This window comes from Ambystoma mexicanum, chromosome 5q, assembly GCF_040938575.1.
Source record: "Ambystoma mexicanum isolate Mex_15411 chromosome 5q, UKY_AmexF1_1, whole genome shotgun sequence".
Classification (NCBI taxonomy): domain Eukaryota; kingdom Metazoa; phylum Chordata; class Amphibia; order Caudata; family Ambystomatidae; genus Ambystoma; species Ambystoma mexicanum.
Window position 1 is genome coordinate 500,384,545 of NC_090933.1, and position 14,254 is coordinate 500,398,798.

A 14,254-nucleotide genomic window follows, 5' to 3' on the forward strand; every position below is an offset into this window, starting at 1 on the left:
TTTCAATAAGTTAGGAGGGATTGCAGGGGAAAACCCCCAGTGCTCTGTGAGAAGCATTGAAAAGAGGGTGGCGGGCAGACAGGACTGACCCTGCTTTTGTCTGGAGGGAAGCCCTTTTTTCTAGGTTTGTTCAATCTCCCACCTTGTCAACATGAGTTATTTGTCTAAGTGGAGAGGATTTGGGACACCTGCAAGACATTTCGGTGGCATGAAGACGAGCAGGAGGGGAAAGGGACTCCCTAAAACGTGCCCTTCCAAGACCCCGAACTACAATGAATATACATTTGGGACAGGCAGAGCCATTAATAACAAGAAAGACTAGTTTAACAAGAAGAGTTAGCCAAGGAAACCCCCCTGAAAAGGAACAAGTTACTTACTTACCTGTAACCATTGTTCTCCAGCATGGGTCTGGCATGGATTCACATGCTCATGAATATTCCCTGTCGTCAGGCTGGGAATCCTCAGTAAAAGAAAAAACAGTTTAACTTTCGTTTGTAAACTGTCTTTCTCCTATAAACCAATCACTGAGCTCTGGGTCATACTGCCCCCAGCCAATGACTGCCCTCACCCTAAGCTCCTCCTCTGGCAGCCATCTTCAGATTTGGTAGCACGTTAAGTGGCAGTATGACCAAGGAGAGTCGCAGAAGGGCAGGAGGGAGGGTTTGCATGTGAATCCATGCCAGACCCATGCTGGAGAACAACAGTTACAGGTAAGTAACTCGTTCCTTCTCCAGCATGGGGTCTGGCATGGATTCACATGCTCATGAATAAAGAATACATAGCAGTACATACATACACAACCACTGGAGGTGGCAAGGCTCAACAGAAGAAATTACTCTTACCTCCTCACCAGGTTCCCCTTCAAGTGAACAGATTGCGTAGCACTGCTTGGCCGACTCTGGACTCCTCCATGGAATACCTGTCGACGCAGTAGAATTTCATGAAGGTGTGTGTAGACCTCCACGTAGCAGCCCTTCATATGTCCAGCAGGGGCACACCAGACAGGAACACCGTCGGAGCAGCGATTGCTCTGGTAGAATGGGACCTTGGACGGCCAGGCAGTGGTCGGTTTACCAACCGGTGAGAATGAGTGATGCAGCCGGAGAGCCACCTGGAGATGGAAGCCTTGGACAAGGCCTTCCCATGGTTCACAGGACCAAAGTTCACAAAAAGCTGACAGGTCTTCCGGAACCAATTTGTGCGGGCCAAATAAAACTTCAGCGGTCGAGCCACATCCAGCGAGTGGAAAGCCCTTTCAGCCGGCGACGGGGGTGTCGGAAAAAACACAGGCAACACCAAGGGCTTGTGATGAAATTCCGACTGAACCTTGGGCATGAAGGAGGGGTGCATCCGCAGCACCACCCTTGTCTCGTGGAAAGTCAAGTAAGGCCGCTGGCAGGACAGGTCCTGGATTTCACCTACTCTCCTGGCAGAGGTGATGGCCACGAGAACAGCTGTCTTCCAAGACAGGAACTTGAGCGGAGCTTGATGCATCAGCTCGAATGGGGCCCCATGAGCCTAGTCAGCACCACAATGAGTTCCCACGCCGGGGAAGGCGCCTTTACTGGCGGGAATGAATGGAACATTCCTTTGATTAACTCCTTCACTAGACAGTGCGACCAAAGAGATGACCATCCCGGAGACCTGGTGTAGCGGGAGATAGCCGCCAGATGCACCTTGATGGAGGCGTGAGCCAGCCACAACTTAGCCAACGACAACAAGTAAGAAAGGACCTGGGAGGCCGTGCCCCTCAGAGGGTTCATGTTCTACAACTGGCAACCAGTTGTGAAACGCTTCCATTTGTGTCCATAGCACTTGGCCTTGGCGAGGACCTCCCTGCAGTTCGCCGGCAGCTTGTAACCACCGAACTCTAATGCTGCAGGAGCCAGGCCTTCAGGTTCAGCGATCCTGGTTCGTGGTGCAGGATTGCGCCTCCCTCCCTGGCGAGAAGATCCACAACCACTGGTAGCTTGACTGGAGGGGAGGCTGACATGCTGAGAAGGTCCGGCTACCAGATTTGCCTCGGCCAAGCTGGTGCAACGAGGATCATTCTGCACCGGCACCATCTGGGTTCACTGATAACTCATAGTATCAGCAGCAACGGAGGGAACGTATACAGGAACATGCCATCCCAAGGGAAGGAGAATGCGTCCCCCATACTCCCCAGCTGGGGAAACATGCTGGCGAACCTCCGGCACTTGGTGTTCGTCGCCATCACAAACAGATCGATCTGGGGACTGCCCCACTTGAAGAGTTTGTCCACTTGATTCTGCCAAAGCACCCACTCGTGGCAAGAGCACAGCTCCCTTTCATTCTGGGACCAAACAAGGGAGCCCTGTGTCGCCACTTCTATATGCACTGCATCTGAAGCCACTCCTTGCCAAGATCAGACAGACCGACACCATTCATGGGATTGACTTCAGAGGAATCCCACACAAACTGATGGCATACACAGATGACATGCTGCTTCTAGCCTCTGACCCATTACAAGCAGTGTTACACGAGCTGGAAAAATTTGTGACAGTCGCAGGTTTAAAAATAAATACAACCAAATCAGAAATGTTAAGCCTAGCCCTCGCTGTTAGTGACCTGCAGCTTCTACAGTCACAAACACAATAAGGATGGGCTCAGGAAGGGATCAAATTGCTTGGACATACCATAACCCCCACCTTGGGAGGGTTATATGAGGCCAACTATCCTCCACTGTTAAAAGAAATTAAAGGTCAATTGTCAAAATGGGGACCGTTACCAGTTTCTTGGCTTTGTAGAATGAATTCAGTAAAAATGGTCACCCTGCCCAAAGCTCTTCATCTGTTTCAAACGCTACCAATTCGGGCCCCCCGCCTCCTTCTTTCAAAAGATGCACAGGGCGATCTCTAAATTTATATGGAATAATAAAGGCCTTACGATTAGCTTTGAACACATTAATTCTACCATGCTGCTCAAATTCGGGTTTTAAAGGATTGGTGTGAGGAAGATACTGGGAAAAGATGGGCCCAGATGGAGAGGGTGCTGCGTGGGCAACAACTGAGGGATAAACTGTGTTTGCATAAACAGGATCTGCCCCCCCAACATGCATATAAGTCGGATCATGAGCATGGGTGAAGAAGTCTGGGACACAGCCGTAAAGCAATATCATTTGACGACTTTCCCTTCACGCCTTCATTTTTTAACCTGCAATTCACCCCAGACATGGAACCTAGTGTTAAATGGATACGGGCTGGCTGTGTTAGACTGCGAGATATGTTTCAAGGTAATGACCCCAAACCATTCACACAATGTAAAGTAGAACTGGGACTCGCAGAGACTATTCGATTTCAATATTTCCAGGTCCGGCATTGGATACTGGTTCCCCCAAACAAGAAAGCTGCAATTCGAGAGTTAACTACATTTGAAAAATGTGTTATCATCCAAGCCTGGAAAGAAAGAGCTTATCTCTAATTTACATAAAATCAAGGGCGACAATTCCCAAAAAATATAAAAATTGTTTGCATCTGATACTGGCATAGCCGGTGTCTGAGAATGAGTGGGACAGGCTGTGGCTGGACATACCTAAGCTTACGCAGTCAATTCAGGTCAGAGAATGTTGGTACAAGCTGATGACACAAAGGCATTATACACCAACCAGTTTACACAAAATGAAATCATCAATCTCTGATCGGTGCTGGAGAGATTGTGGAGCGCTGGAGGATTGGGAGAATATATGGTGGTGCTGCCCAGGGCTGACGAAATATTGGGAAGAGGTTAACACACACATTACACAAATATTTGGTCTACGAAAGCCCAGGACGCTTAGATTCCCTTCTTTTGTCATTCATGGAAGCTGACCTACGACAGAGCCCTAAACAAACCATCGTTGGCCACCATGGAAATGGAAGAGGTGCTCAGTATGGAGGCCAGTCTTCCTGATCCATGGGTGACATCTTTAGCGAGTATTTTGTTGAATGAACCAACGTGGCAAGGCGCCCCGTCCATTGAAACTAAATACTTTGCTCTCAGCACTGCAGGTTACCAGATTGGCAACTCGGGATGCCTATATCAATAATCACCTGTTCCAAGAGCGGGAACGAGTGAAAAAGGCACCGGGAACCCTTGTTATAAACCCTCCCTACACTCAGGCCTTTAACTGTGGACCTGGGAGGGTTCTCACCCATTCCAGCCCTTGGAACAGGTCATTATTGCTTAATAGTTTAATAAATTATAGTGGCCCCTTACGTTCCACAAGATGACTTTGTAAGTAAGAAACAGTATGGCTGAGGTGTGTCAGGTATTTGGAAGCGCTTAAGCTTGAATATTTAAACAAGATACTTCCTCAAGAATCACCCGAAACTAGCTGCAGCATCCAAGCGGAACAAGTAGGCATCTCTAACCCACATTAGACCTAACCCACACGTGCGGTGGCACGCATGAATTCACTGCATGAGTTAGGGCAATGCATGCCATATTTAGATGACATCTTGATAGTATATCAGATGATTTAGCACTGTATATGTCAGTTTGAAGTTTCCCACTCTTACTTTCATCTCTTTTTATGTGCTGTTGGTGACATGATGCTGTGTTGTCACTTCTGACATCATGTATTTGGTAATGTATATTTTACTTTGTGGTCTGTTTCCTGTATTATTTGACCCTGTTATTTGGTGATACATATGTGTATTCAAATGTTGGAAATTCCCTTTTTGGAGCAAAGTTTTGCCTTGAAAAAGACCTGTGGAGGTCGAAACACGTGTTGGCATATGACTGTCATCTGGACATACAAAACTCGTGTTGGATCATGGACTTTGAATACAATTAAAAAACGCCAAAATGTATCTATGTCTCAACCATTATGAACTTTGTTGATAAAATGATTATTAGAAAGTTTAATGCTATTTATGCTTTATGCATATAAGCTGGCAGCGCATCTGATTTTGGAACATTCACCGTTTCTCCTGGCTTTGTAAGTATCAGTCATTTTCATTTGTATCACTTCGGCCATACACTGGTAGGAGGAGGGATAAGGTCAAACAGAAGCCTGGTGGAAGCCATCAAAACTGCCTCAGTTCCACTCAAAGATACATTATTTTTTAGGTATTAACATAATTGACCTAAAGCAATTTGACCTAAAACATCTGAGCGACTTTTGACCTTTTTTCCGGTCAAATTTAATGATATATATATATATATATATATATATTGGGGTGGGTAAGGGTATAAACCAGGTTGAGGGCAAGTGGGGCAGAGGCAGGTTGCGGGGGTCTCCCCCCCCTGCCCCACATTTTAGACTGAAAAAAAGGTCAAATAAATTCTATCAAATGTTATTAGGTCAAATGTTTCAAAAGTGATTCTGGGCAATGATGAAAACTTTATGCAGATTATTAAAGAAACAGATGCAATTTTTATGTGTAGGTGAACATGCCTTTCAACTAACTATGCAAAAAATGCTGAAAGTCCCCACAGTAGCATCGCAGTCCCAGAAGATGCCATGAGGTGAAAGCACAGTGGCATTCACTTCTCACTATGTCAAAACACAGAAGAACTGTTCTAGAACATGAAGCTCTCGCTTGTGCGGCAGAGCACGTTTGACAATTCTTGTGGGGAGCTCAATTTAACTTAATTTATCACAAGCCCTTTTGCTGAAGTCCTCAAGACAGGAGGTCGGCAAGGTATCCCCCAGATCTGGCCCGAATAGTCTCTAGGTTAACCAAATTCAGATACAGAATTAAACAAATCAGGTTACAGCAAAGTCTTTGCTGGCTGTCTCTCCTCCAGGCTCCTGCTAAGCACAACCAATGATGAATGGAGAGATCCGAAACCTTGTGACCCGAGTATCCTACAAACAGCTGGTCTGCTTGCCTGATTCTAGCCATTCTGCTGATGTAAAAGCTGAGAGCTCGCCTAGGGTCCAGCCTGTGTAGCCTTTTCTCCTCTTTCCCCGGATGGGGAGGAGGGTAGAATGAAGGCAAGGTAATTTTCTGAGTAATATGGAATTCAGAAACTACCTTTGGGAGAAAATTAGGCTTCACCTGGAGGACAACCTTGTCCTTGTGGAAGATTGTATGTGGGGGTTTACAGGAGAGAGCTTGAAGCTCACTCACCCTTCTAGCCGATGTTAGTGCTACAAGTAGGACAGTTTTAAGTGTGAGAAATCTTAATGCGCAAGAGTGAAGTGGCTCGAATGGAGTGCCCATTAAGAAGTTTAAGACTAAATTTAAGTCCCATAATGGAACCTGGAATGGTTTTGGAGAGTAAACATTAGTCAGACCTTTGAGAAATTGTACCACTAGAGGAATTTTGAAATACGATGGTTCCTCCGCAGTGTGCTTGAAGATAGAAAGCGCTGCGAGATAGCCTTTTACAGTGCCAACTTGAAGGCCTGAGTTTGCCAAGTAGAGTAGAAAGATAGCACCGTTGGTGTACCGCATGAAAAAGGGTCGATATTCTCTTCCCTATACCAGATGCAAAACTTGTTCCAACGGCAGCCGTATAAAGACTTTGTTGCTGGTCTTCTGGCCGAAAGCAACACCTCCAAGACGTTATCGGGGAGATCCCAATCCTTGTACCTCAACCTTTCAGAAGCCAAGCGTGAAGGTTGAGGGTTCTGATGTCTGGATGGAGAACCTGACCTCCCTTCTGCGAGAGAAGATTCTCTTTGAGTGGAAGACGGATTGGAGGACAGATGGACATATCTAGAAGGTCCGGGTACCACGTTCTCCTGGCCCAGTCTGGGGCAATTAGGATCATGGTTTTCCTGAATCTTCTCAACCTCCTGATCATTTGAGGAATAACAGGGACTGGTGGAAACGCATAAAGGAGTGGAAACTCCCAGTCCACCACGAACGCATCTCCCAGAGCTCCTCTCGGGAGAAATTCCCTTGAACAGAACAGATCGCACTTCCTGTTGGTGCTTGTGGCGAACAGATCCACCTGAGGGGTTCCCCAAAGGGCGAAGATCTCTTGAAGGACTTCCTGAGCTAGCTCCCATTCGTGGGAGACTGTGCTCTGCCTGCTCAGAACGTCCGCTGTCAAATTCTTCTCTCCGGCTAGATGGACTGCTGATAGAGAGATTCCTTCCCGAATTGCCCAAAACCAGAGCTGCATTGCCCCTCTGCACAGTGGTAGTGAACCTACGCCTCCTCTTTTGTTGAGGTAGTGCATGGCCACCGTGTTGTCCGTCATTATCAGGACATTTCTCCCCTGTACTGATGGCAGGAAAACTTTCAGCGCTAGTCTGATCGCTCTCAGCTCTAATAGGTTGATATGTAGTCTGGACTCCGATGGAGACCAACGACCGCTGATGGTAGAGTCGTTGGCATGGGCTCCCCACTTTGTGAGCGAGGCGTCTGACTACTGTTATCTCCGGCCATGGTTGCCAAAACAGTTCTCCTTTCAAGATGTTCTCTGAATAGGCCCACCACTGAAGGTCATGGGCTACCTTATCCGGAGGAGGTCTGACATTCTCCCTGAGAATTGTGACCACCGACTTCTCAGTGCCCACTGAAGAAATCTCATTCTCAGGCGAGCCTCTGGCACAAGGAAGATGCAGGATGCCATGAGGCCTAGCAACCTCAAAAAGTCGAAGGCTGGGAGATGTTGGCCATTTTGAAATTTGGTGACCATCTGTAGAATATCTTGAGCCCTCACCTCTGGTGGCGAGGCTTTTCCCAGGGAAGTGTCCAGGACCGCTCCAATGAACTGGAGTCTCTGAGATGGTATCATCTGTGACTTCTTTAAATTGAGGGAGAAGCCCAGTCTGTGAAGGAAGAGCCAGACAATCTAGCTGGGTCCGGGCCTGTTCCGAAGATACGGCCCTGATCAGCCAATCGTCCAGGTAGGGGTAGACGTGGATCCCTTCCCTCCTTAGACTCGCCGCCACTACCGACATCAGCTTGGTGAAGACCCTCGGGCGGAGGTCAGCCCAAATGGCAGAACTCGAAATTGATAATGAGAGTTGCCAATTGCGAACCTCAGGTATTTCCTGTACTTGAGATGGATTGGCACATGGAAATAAGCATCCTGAAGGTCCAGAGATAACAGCCAGTCCTGGAGCTGGAGGGCCTGAAGGATATGAGAGAGAGTTACCATCTTGAACTTGTCCTTCCTCAGGAACTTGTTCAATTCTCTTAAGTCCAGGATGGGTCTCAGCCCTCCGTCCTTCTTTGGTATGAGAAAGTAGGGGGAGTACCAGCCCTTGTTCCTGTCCGCTACAGGTACCGGTTCTATGGCACCTTTCTCTAGCAGGTCCATAATTTCCTGCAAGAGGAGCGGATCTGGAACTTTTCGGGAGCTGTTCCCCGGTGGATGGCTCTGAGGGATGTGTAGAAAGGGTAGGCAACTGTCTCCAACGCCCAAGCATCTGACGTTATAGCCTGCCATTCCGTCAGATGGTGAGTTAACGAGCACCCTACAGGTGTCTTGTGTGCAAAGGCCTCAGAGTGGTTTGGGGCGGCTGATGCAGACGCAGAGGGTAAAGAGGCACCTGCTGCTGCTGCGGTCTTAGTACCTTTGACCCGTCCACCTCGGGTGGATCTTCTTTGTCCCCTTTGAGCCGGCTGTCCTCTGCCTTTTCCGAATAAGGAATAATAGCGAAAGGACTTTCCTCTCCCAGAGGTTCCTGAGGGGCGAAAAGGAGTTTGGCGGATAGCAGCTCCTAAGGATTTTGCTGCTGCTTTAGAAGTCTGTAACTTTTCCAGACTGTCATCAGCCTTTTTTCCGAATAACGAAGAGCCGTCAAATGGCACATTCAAAAGTCTGGCCTGTACATCTGGAGCAAAGCCAGACTTTCGTAACCACGCATGCCTGCGGATTGTTGTACTAGCCGCCATGGCTCTGCTGATACTGTCAGCGGAATCGATGCCAGTTTGAAGAGACTCGCACATGGCATCTTTGCCATCTTGAATGATGTTAAGGAAGGCTTCCTTCTCCTCTCCATCGGGTATGCAGTCAGCCGCTGATGAAGCACACTCCCATAATGTGTGACTGAACCTGGCGAGCGTACAGGTGGCGTTGATGAACTTCAACGCCATACTACAGGCAGAGAAGACTTTCTTTGCCATAGAGTCGTACCTCTCGTCATCCCTGTCCTGTGGGACAGTAGGGTAAGCAGTCCTACTGCGGGATGAAGTTGCCGCTTGAACCACCAGGCTCTCTGGGGTCGGGTGTTTTGACAGGTATTCAGGGTCAGCAGCCGCTACCCTATACTTTGTCGACAGTCTTATTGACTGCTGGGATGACTTCGGGAGTCTCCCAATTGGATGCAATTTTTCTTTGTAGGGCTGCATGGAAGGGGACCACCGGGTCCTCCTGTGGGCCTTTGTCCAATATATCCGTTAGATCATCCTGTTGGAAAACAGGTGAAGGCGCAGACCAACCCATAAATTCAATTATTCTTGCCATCAGGGTTCTATATGGTTTTTCTGCATGTTCCCCTGGGTCTGGCTTTACAAATTCCACTTCTGGGGAAGTGTCAAGTCCACTGGCCTCATGAAGCGAGTCCTGTAGTTCCTTCAGCCTCCTTTCTTCAGAGGTGAAATCCTCTGCAGCAGGCAGTGAGGATCTCTGTAAACCAAAAGTTTCTTGGTCAGAGTCTTCTCTTTCTTCATAAATTGAAGAAAGAGCAGGGTATTCTCTCTGAAATGGAGTAACGCCCATCTCTAGGGCTGAAGGAGCCAAACTCGTCGTTATCGGATGAGAAAATGTCGACGTTGTCGACTCCGATGTAACCGGCCTCGAAGGCGCCGAAAATGGCGTCGTAACCACTGGAAGGGGCCTCGAAGATTTCGAGAGGATCGGGATCCTACTCGAGGGCATCGACGACGGTCTCGGCGTCGTGCCTGAGGCCCTTGAAAACACCGTTGGCTGTGGAGCCTTGGTCCTCTCTTTCATCGGCGTCGACGATGGCGTCGAGTCGATCGACCGATGCGTCGAGGAACCCTTCGACAACGGCGTCGAAGACGGTGCCTTCTTACCCGATGGCTCATGGCGCTCTAAGGTGGAATGTTTCGCCGGGTGCCGCGACTCGCAGCGTTTTGATTTTTTGGGTTTTTCACCCGGGGTATCACCCTCAGCTGTCTTCGAGGGGGTCGAGGCCGCGTTCTCGAAGATGCTTAACATTTTCTTTCTGAATTCCTCCCATTCGGTTTGAGAACTGTGTTTGGTGGGACAGGAAACTCTTTCTGGGGACACCGAAGACGACGAGGAATGGGACCTTCGACGTCTCCTTTTCGAGCGTCTAGATCTCGACGAATGGTGGGAGCTGCTTCGAGATCTAGAATGGGAGTGTTTGACGGCGAGGAGACGAATACCTCGGCCGACGAAACCGTCGAGGAGGTTTTGGCTGACTTACCTCTCTCGAGCTTCCCCTTTCGCTCCTTCAGGGCTTTCGCTGTCATGGACATACAGTCCTCACACTCCGAACAATGGTGCTCGGACCCCAAGCACCATAAATAGACCCTGTGTGGATCAGTTATTGACATTTTTTTACCGCAGTCTCGACATTTCTTGAAGCCGGATCGCGGCGTCGTCGGTTCTGATTAAGAAGCCATCGAGAACGATAAGAAATATTCGTCGAATTAGATATAGATTAACTGACTGAACTGAGCAACGCCGTTCCAAGGCCCCACGAAGCGCGGAAAAACGGAACTGAGCAACGGACGCAGTGCGTGTCTATTTATGGGCATGGTGACGTCGGCGCCGATACGGTGGCCGTCGAGGGACATCGACTCGGCGGACGTCGTCGCGCAGCGCCCTCTACAGAGAAAACATTTCCGAGGCCAGCAAGCTGGAAACGTATATCAAAGATAAAGAATACGTCGGAGGACACAATCCCTTCGAAGTTAAGTTCTCGCTAGAAAAGGAACCATTGAATCCCAAACCAAGTTCTTCTCCAAGGCCTACCAAAGACAATCGCCAACAATGGAACAACACGCTAGAGAGAAAGAGTTCCTAGACCGAAGTGGAGTACCGTACATCAGTTCCTCCAACTGACCCTTACAGAATGTCTATCCCTGAAACTTGCAAGATTTTCATAGTGGAATGGGTGGCAAAGAAAGGTTCCACATACATAGATCTAACAGAAATCAAGTTTGTGTTTAATAAAATGGGCCATCAAGATGATAATGGATTGTGATAAGGAAGGGAATGAACATTACTTGTATGGAACTGATATGAAGCAGAAGATGCATAAGCATATTCAGACAAAGTACTTAAAAGAGCAGTTCGTTTTTTAAGCACTTGAAATAGTTGAAAAAGCAAAGGGAAAATCTAAAACAAAACCCAGCCTCCTTTGTATTCCATCATATTTTAAGACATAGTTCTTTGTAAAACACAGTTGCACTTTACTATTTTACAGATGAGAATCTGGGTGCCCCACCTATTTGGAACCGTCTCAGCAGTATGCTTACAACCCACCAATGCAGAAAGTGCTATTTTTGTAGACTCAACCAAAACAGCAAATCCCACAATAAAGCGGCAAACGTGGCTGGCCATTGTTTTTTTAACAGATTTGCTTTGGAGTACATTACATGCAAATTAGTATTTAACATTTTCCAATTCGCAATCAACATGAAGATTTAAGCAACAAAGGTACCGTTTATACAGTACACAGCAAAGGTACCGTTTATACAGTACACAGCATGTTTAAAGAACTATCACTTTGTCAGATAAAAGCATAGGAAAACATCTCACATAACACGTCAAAGGATACATGCTAAAAAGTGGTTTAAAAATTCATGATCAGATGCAGGCATCGACTGGAGGAAGTGCTCTCTGTAGGACTCAAACCAAGGAGTAGTGGCTAAAATAAATAAAAACGCAATATGAACACATTATCACAAAATACGCTTTTATAACTTCTTAAATTACTGGGAGTATAATCAAAATTCATGCAATTTTAAAACACATTCATGAAGCCACCAAAAGAAATGAGTAAACCAAATTCAAGAGACAATAGAATAAAGTAATACAAACTATAGTTTAGAATAAAAGTTGGAGAATGCAATAATCACAAGAACTAAATACTAAGAGGATAAAAGGTATGCAAAGGTGTTCAATGTATATTTTGGGGCAAATAATTTAGAAATGTACAAAAGATTGCATTCCCCATTTTGTAATACAAGGATCTTGCATTCTAAATTTCTTTTGCAGCTTTGTTTCGTAATAATTCTGAAATCAGCGTTCTGAAAGAGGTACATTATGCTTTAGTTTCTTCCATCCCGTCCTGGGTAGGAAAAAAATGAAGACCATCAGTGCAGCCATCATCTGTATACAGATCACACTCTTTAACCTCAACAATGGAGAAAGCAAGGTTGGGGGGGAGGGAGGGGGCAAGGGGGGAGGAGAGCTCTAGTCAGAGACGAAGAGAACAAATACTCAATTTGTGACCTTCTGTAACATGTACATTAATTACCTACTAGAAACATGAAGGAATATGGCTTTGTCAGATAGTCACAGCTCCCTCAAATGTGCTTAATTCTATAACAAGGTAAATGTGGCGTGCTGGTACGTTCAGATTCCCAGTTTCCACATGGAGTGAGCAGGCGGTGTGAAGTGGTAGAATGCACATGTACACAGGGATTGATGCTCTACTCCTCACCTGTGCTTAGCTTGGATAAAACACTTGGTTATTGTCATAGTTCCTTAAGTATTAAGTATTAAAGCATTGTTTCCTGATTTCCAGTCTAAAGCTTTGACAGGGCAATTTCTTAGATCTACAGCAGTGCCAGGGGATGGGATATGAAGCACCCCCCCCCAGTCAGCAGCCAGGACTAGCACAGCAGCAAGCTTAGCACCAGAAAGCAGAATGCCCAGTCAAGATGCAAACCACAGGGCCACGCCACCCACTCCCAACTCAGCCCCAGGCATTTTTAGCAAGCCCTAGGACAAATAGTTTCAAGCGCGGGCGGAGTACATCCCTTGCAGGACAATTGCAACGCTTCTGAATGTGATGACGCTGGAAGGGCAGATATGTTTCAGTCGGAGACCGGTGCCCCCATCACACGCAGAAGATGTGGTCACATGCTTTGAAATCTTTAAAAAGCTATGAGAAGACTTAGTAAGTGTTTTGCTAGCAAAGAAAGTTTGATGCTGCAGAAGAACAAGTTACTTCTTACCTTGTAACGTTCTTTCGATGGGATGTTCCTCCGACGTATTCCTTATCTATGATATTTCTATCTCCAGCTTGCTGGCCTCGGAAACATTTTTTTCCCAGTAGAGGGCGCTGTGCCCGAGTAGGTGCTCCTCGACAGCCACCGTATCGACGCAGACGTCATCATGCCTATAAATGGCCACGCGCAGCGTCCGTTGCTCAGTTCCGTTTTGTAGTGTAAAGTAGTTATTGTATGAATGGTTACTACCCTTGAAGGAGCGTAAGCTGCAACCACAAGGGAAATGTTACTGCGGGGATGGATGGGAGGGGCGATAAGGAATATGTCGGAGGAACATCCCATCGAAAGAACGTTAGAAGGTAAGAAGTAACTTGTTCTTCGAAGGGATTGTGTCCTCCGACGTATTCCTTATCTATGAAAGACTCCCATAGCAGTGGTATGTGATTGGAGGCGGGAGTAAGAGATGCCATATTACCCTTTAAGAATTAACAGAGTGTAACACAGCTTGGCCAAATCTAGTCTCTTGACTAGAGGAGGAATCCAGGCTATAAAATTTGGTAAAGGTATGTGCGGACGACCATGTGGCAGCCGCACATATGTCTCTAATTGGTACCCCTCTTTGAAGAGCTGAGGATGCTGCGATTCCCCTGGTCGAATGAGCCCTTAGATTTTGAGGGGGCTCTTTCCCTGCCAGTTTGTAGCATTCCAGAATTGCTAAAATAATCCATCTGGAGATGGTTTGTTTGGTTATTGGTAATCCTAACTTATGTCCTGCGTAACCTACAAAGAGTTGGTCTGCTTGTCTAATTTTAGCAAGTCTACTGATATAAAAACTCAAGGCTCGCTTAGGGTCCAGCCTGTGTAGTCTCTCTTCCTCTTTCCCCGGATGGGGAGGAGGATAGAATGAAGGTAGAGTAATCTTCTGAGTAATGTGAAATTCCGAAACTAGCTTTGGGAGGAAGTTAGGCTTCACCTGCAACACTACTTTGTCCTTAAAGTTGTATGAGGAGGTTTACAAGACAGGGCTTGTATCTCGCTAACCCTTCTAGCAGATGTTAATGCTACCAATAAAACAGTTTTGAGGGTGAGAAACTTCAATGAACAAGAGTGGAGTGGTTCAAAAGGAGCACCCTTTAGGAAGTTTAAAACTAGATTTAAGTCCCATAAGGGAA

At 46.9% G+C, this 14,254-nt stretch overlaps 1 protein-coding gene across 4 annotated transcripts in view; it reads right to left on the reverse strand.

Moving 5' to 3' along the window:
- Positions 1 to 14,254, reverse strand: part of TRAPPC8 (trafficking protein particle complex subunit 8) — a 2,435,788-nt gene that overhangs the window by 2,184,518 nt on the left and 237,016 nt on the right. For all 4 annotated transcript variants that reach the window (XM_069620968.1, XM_069620966.1, XM_069620965.1 and 1 more), the window contains one exon: positions 11,684 to 11,773. In XM_069620968.1, the coding sequence (XP_069477069.1) occupies positions 11,684 to 11,773 (90 nt within the window). The remainder of the gene's footprint in view (positions 1 to 11,683; positions 11,774 to 14,254) is intronic.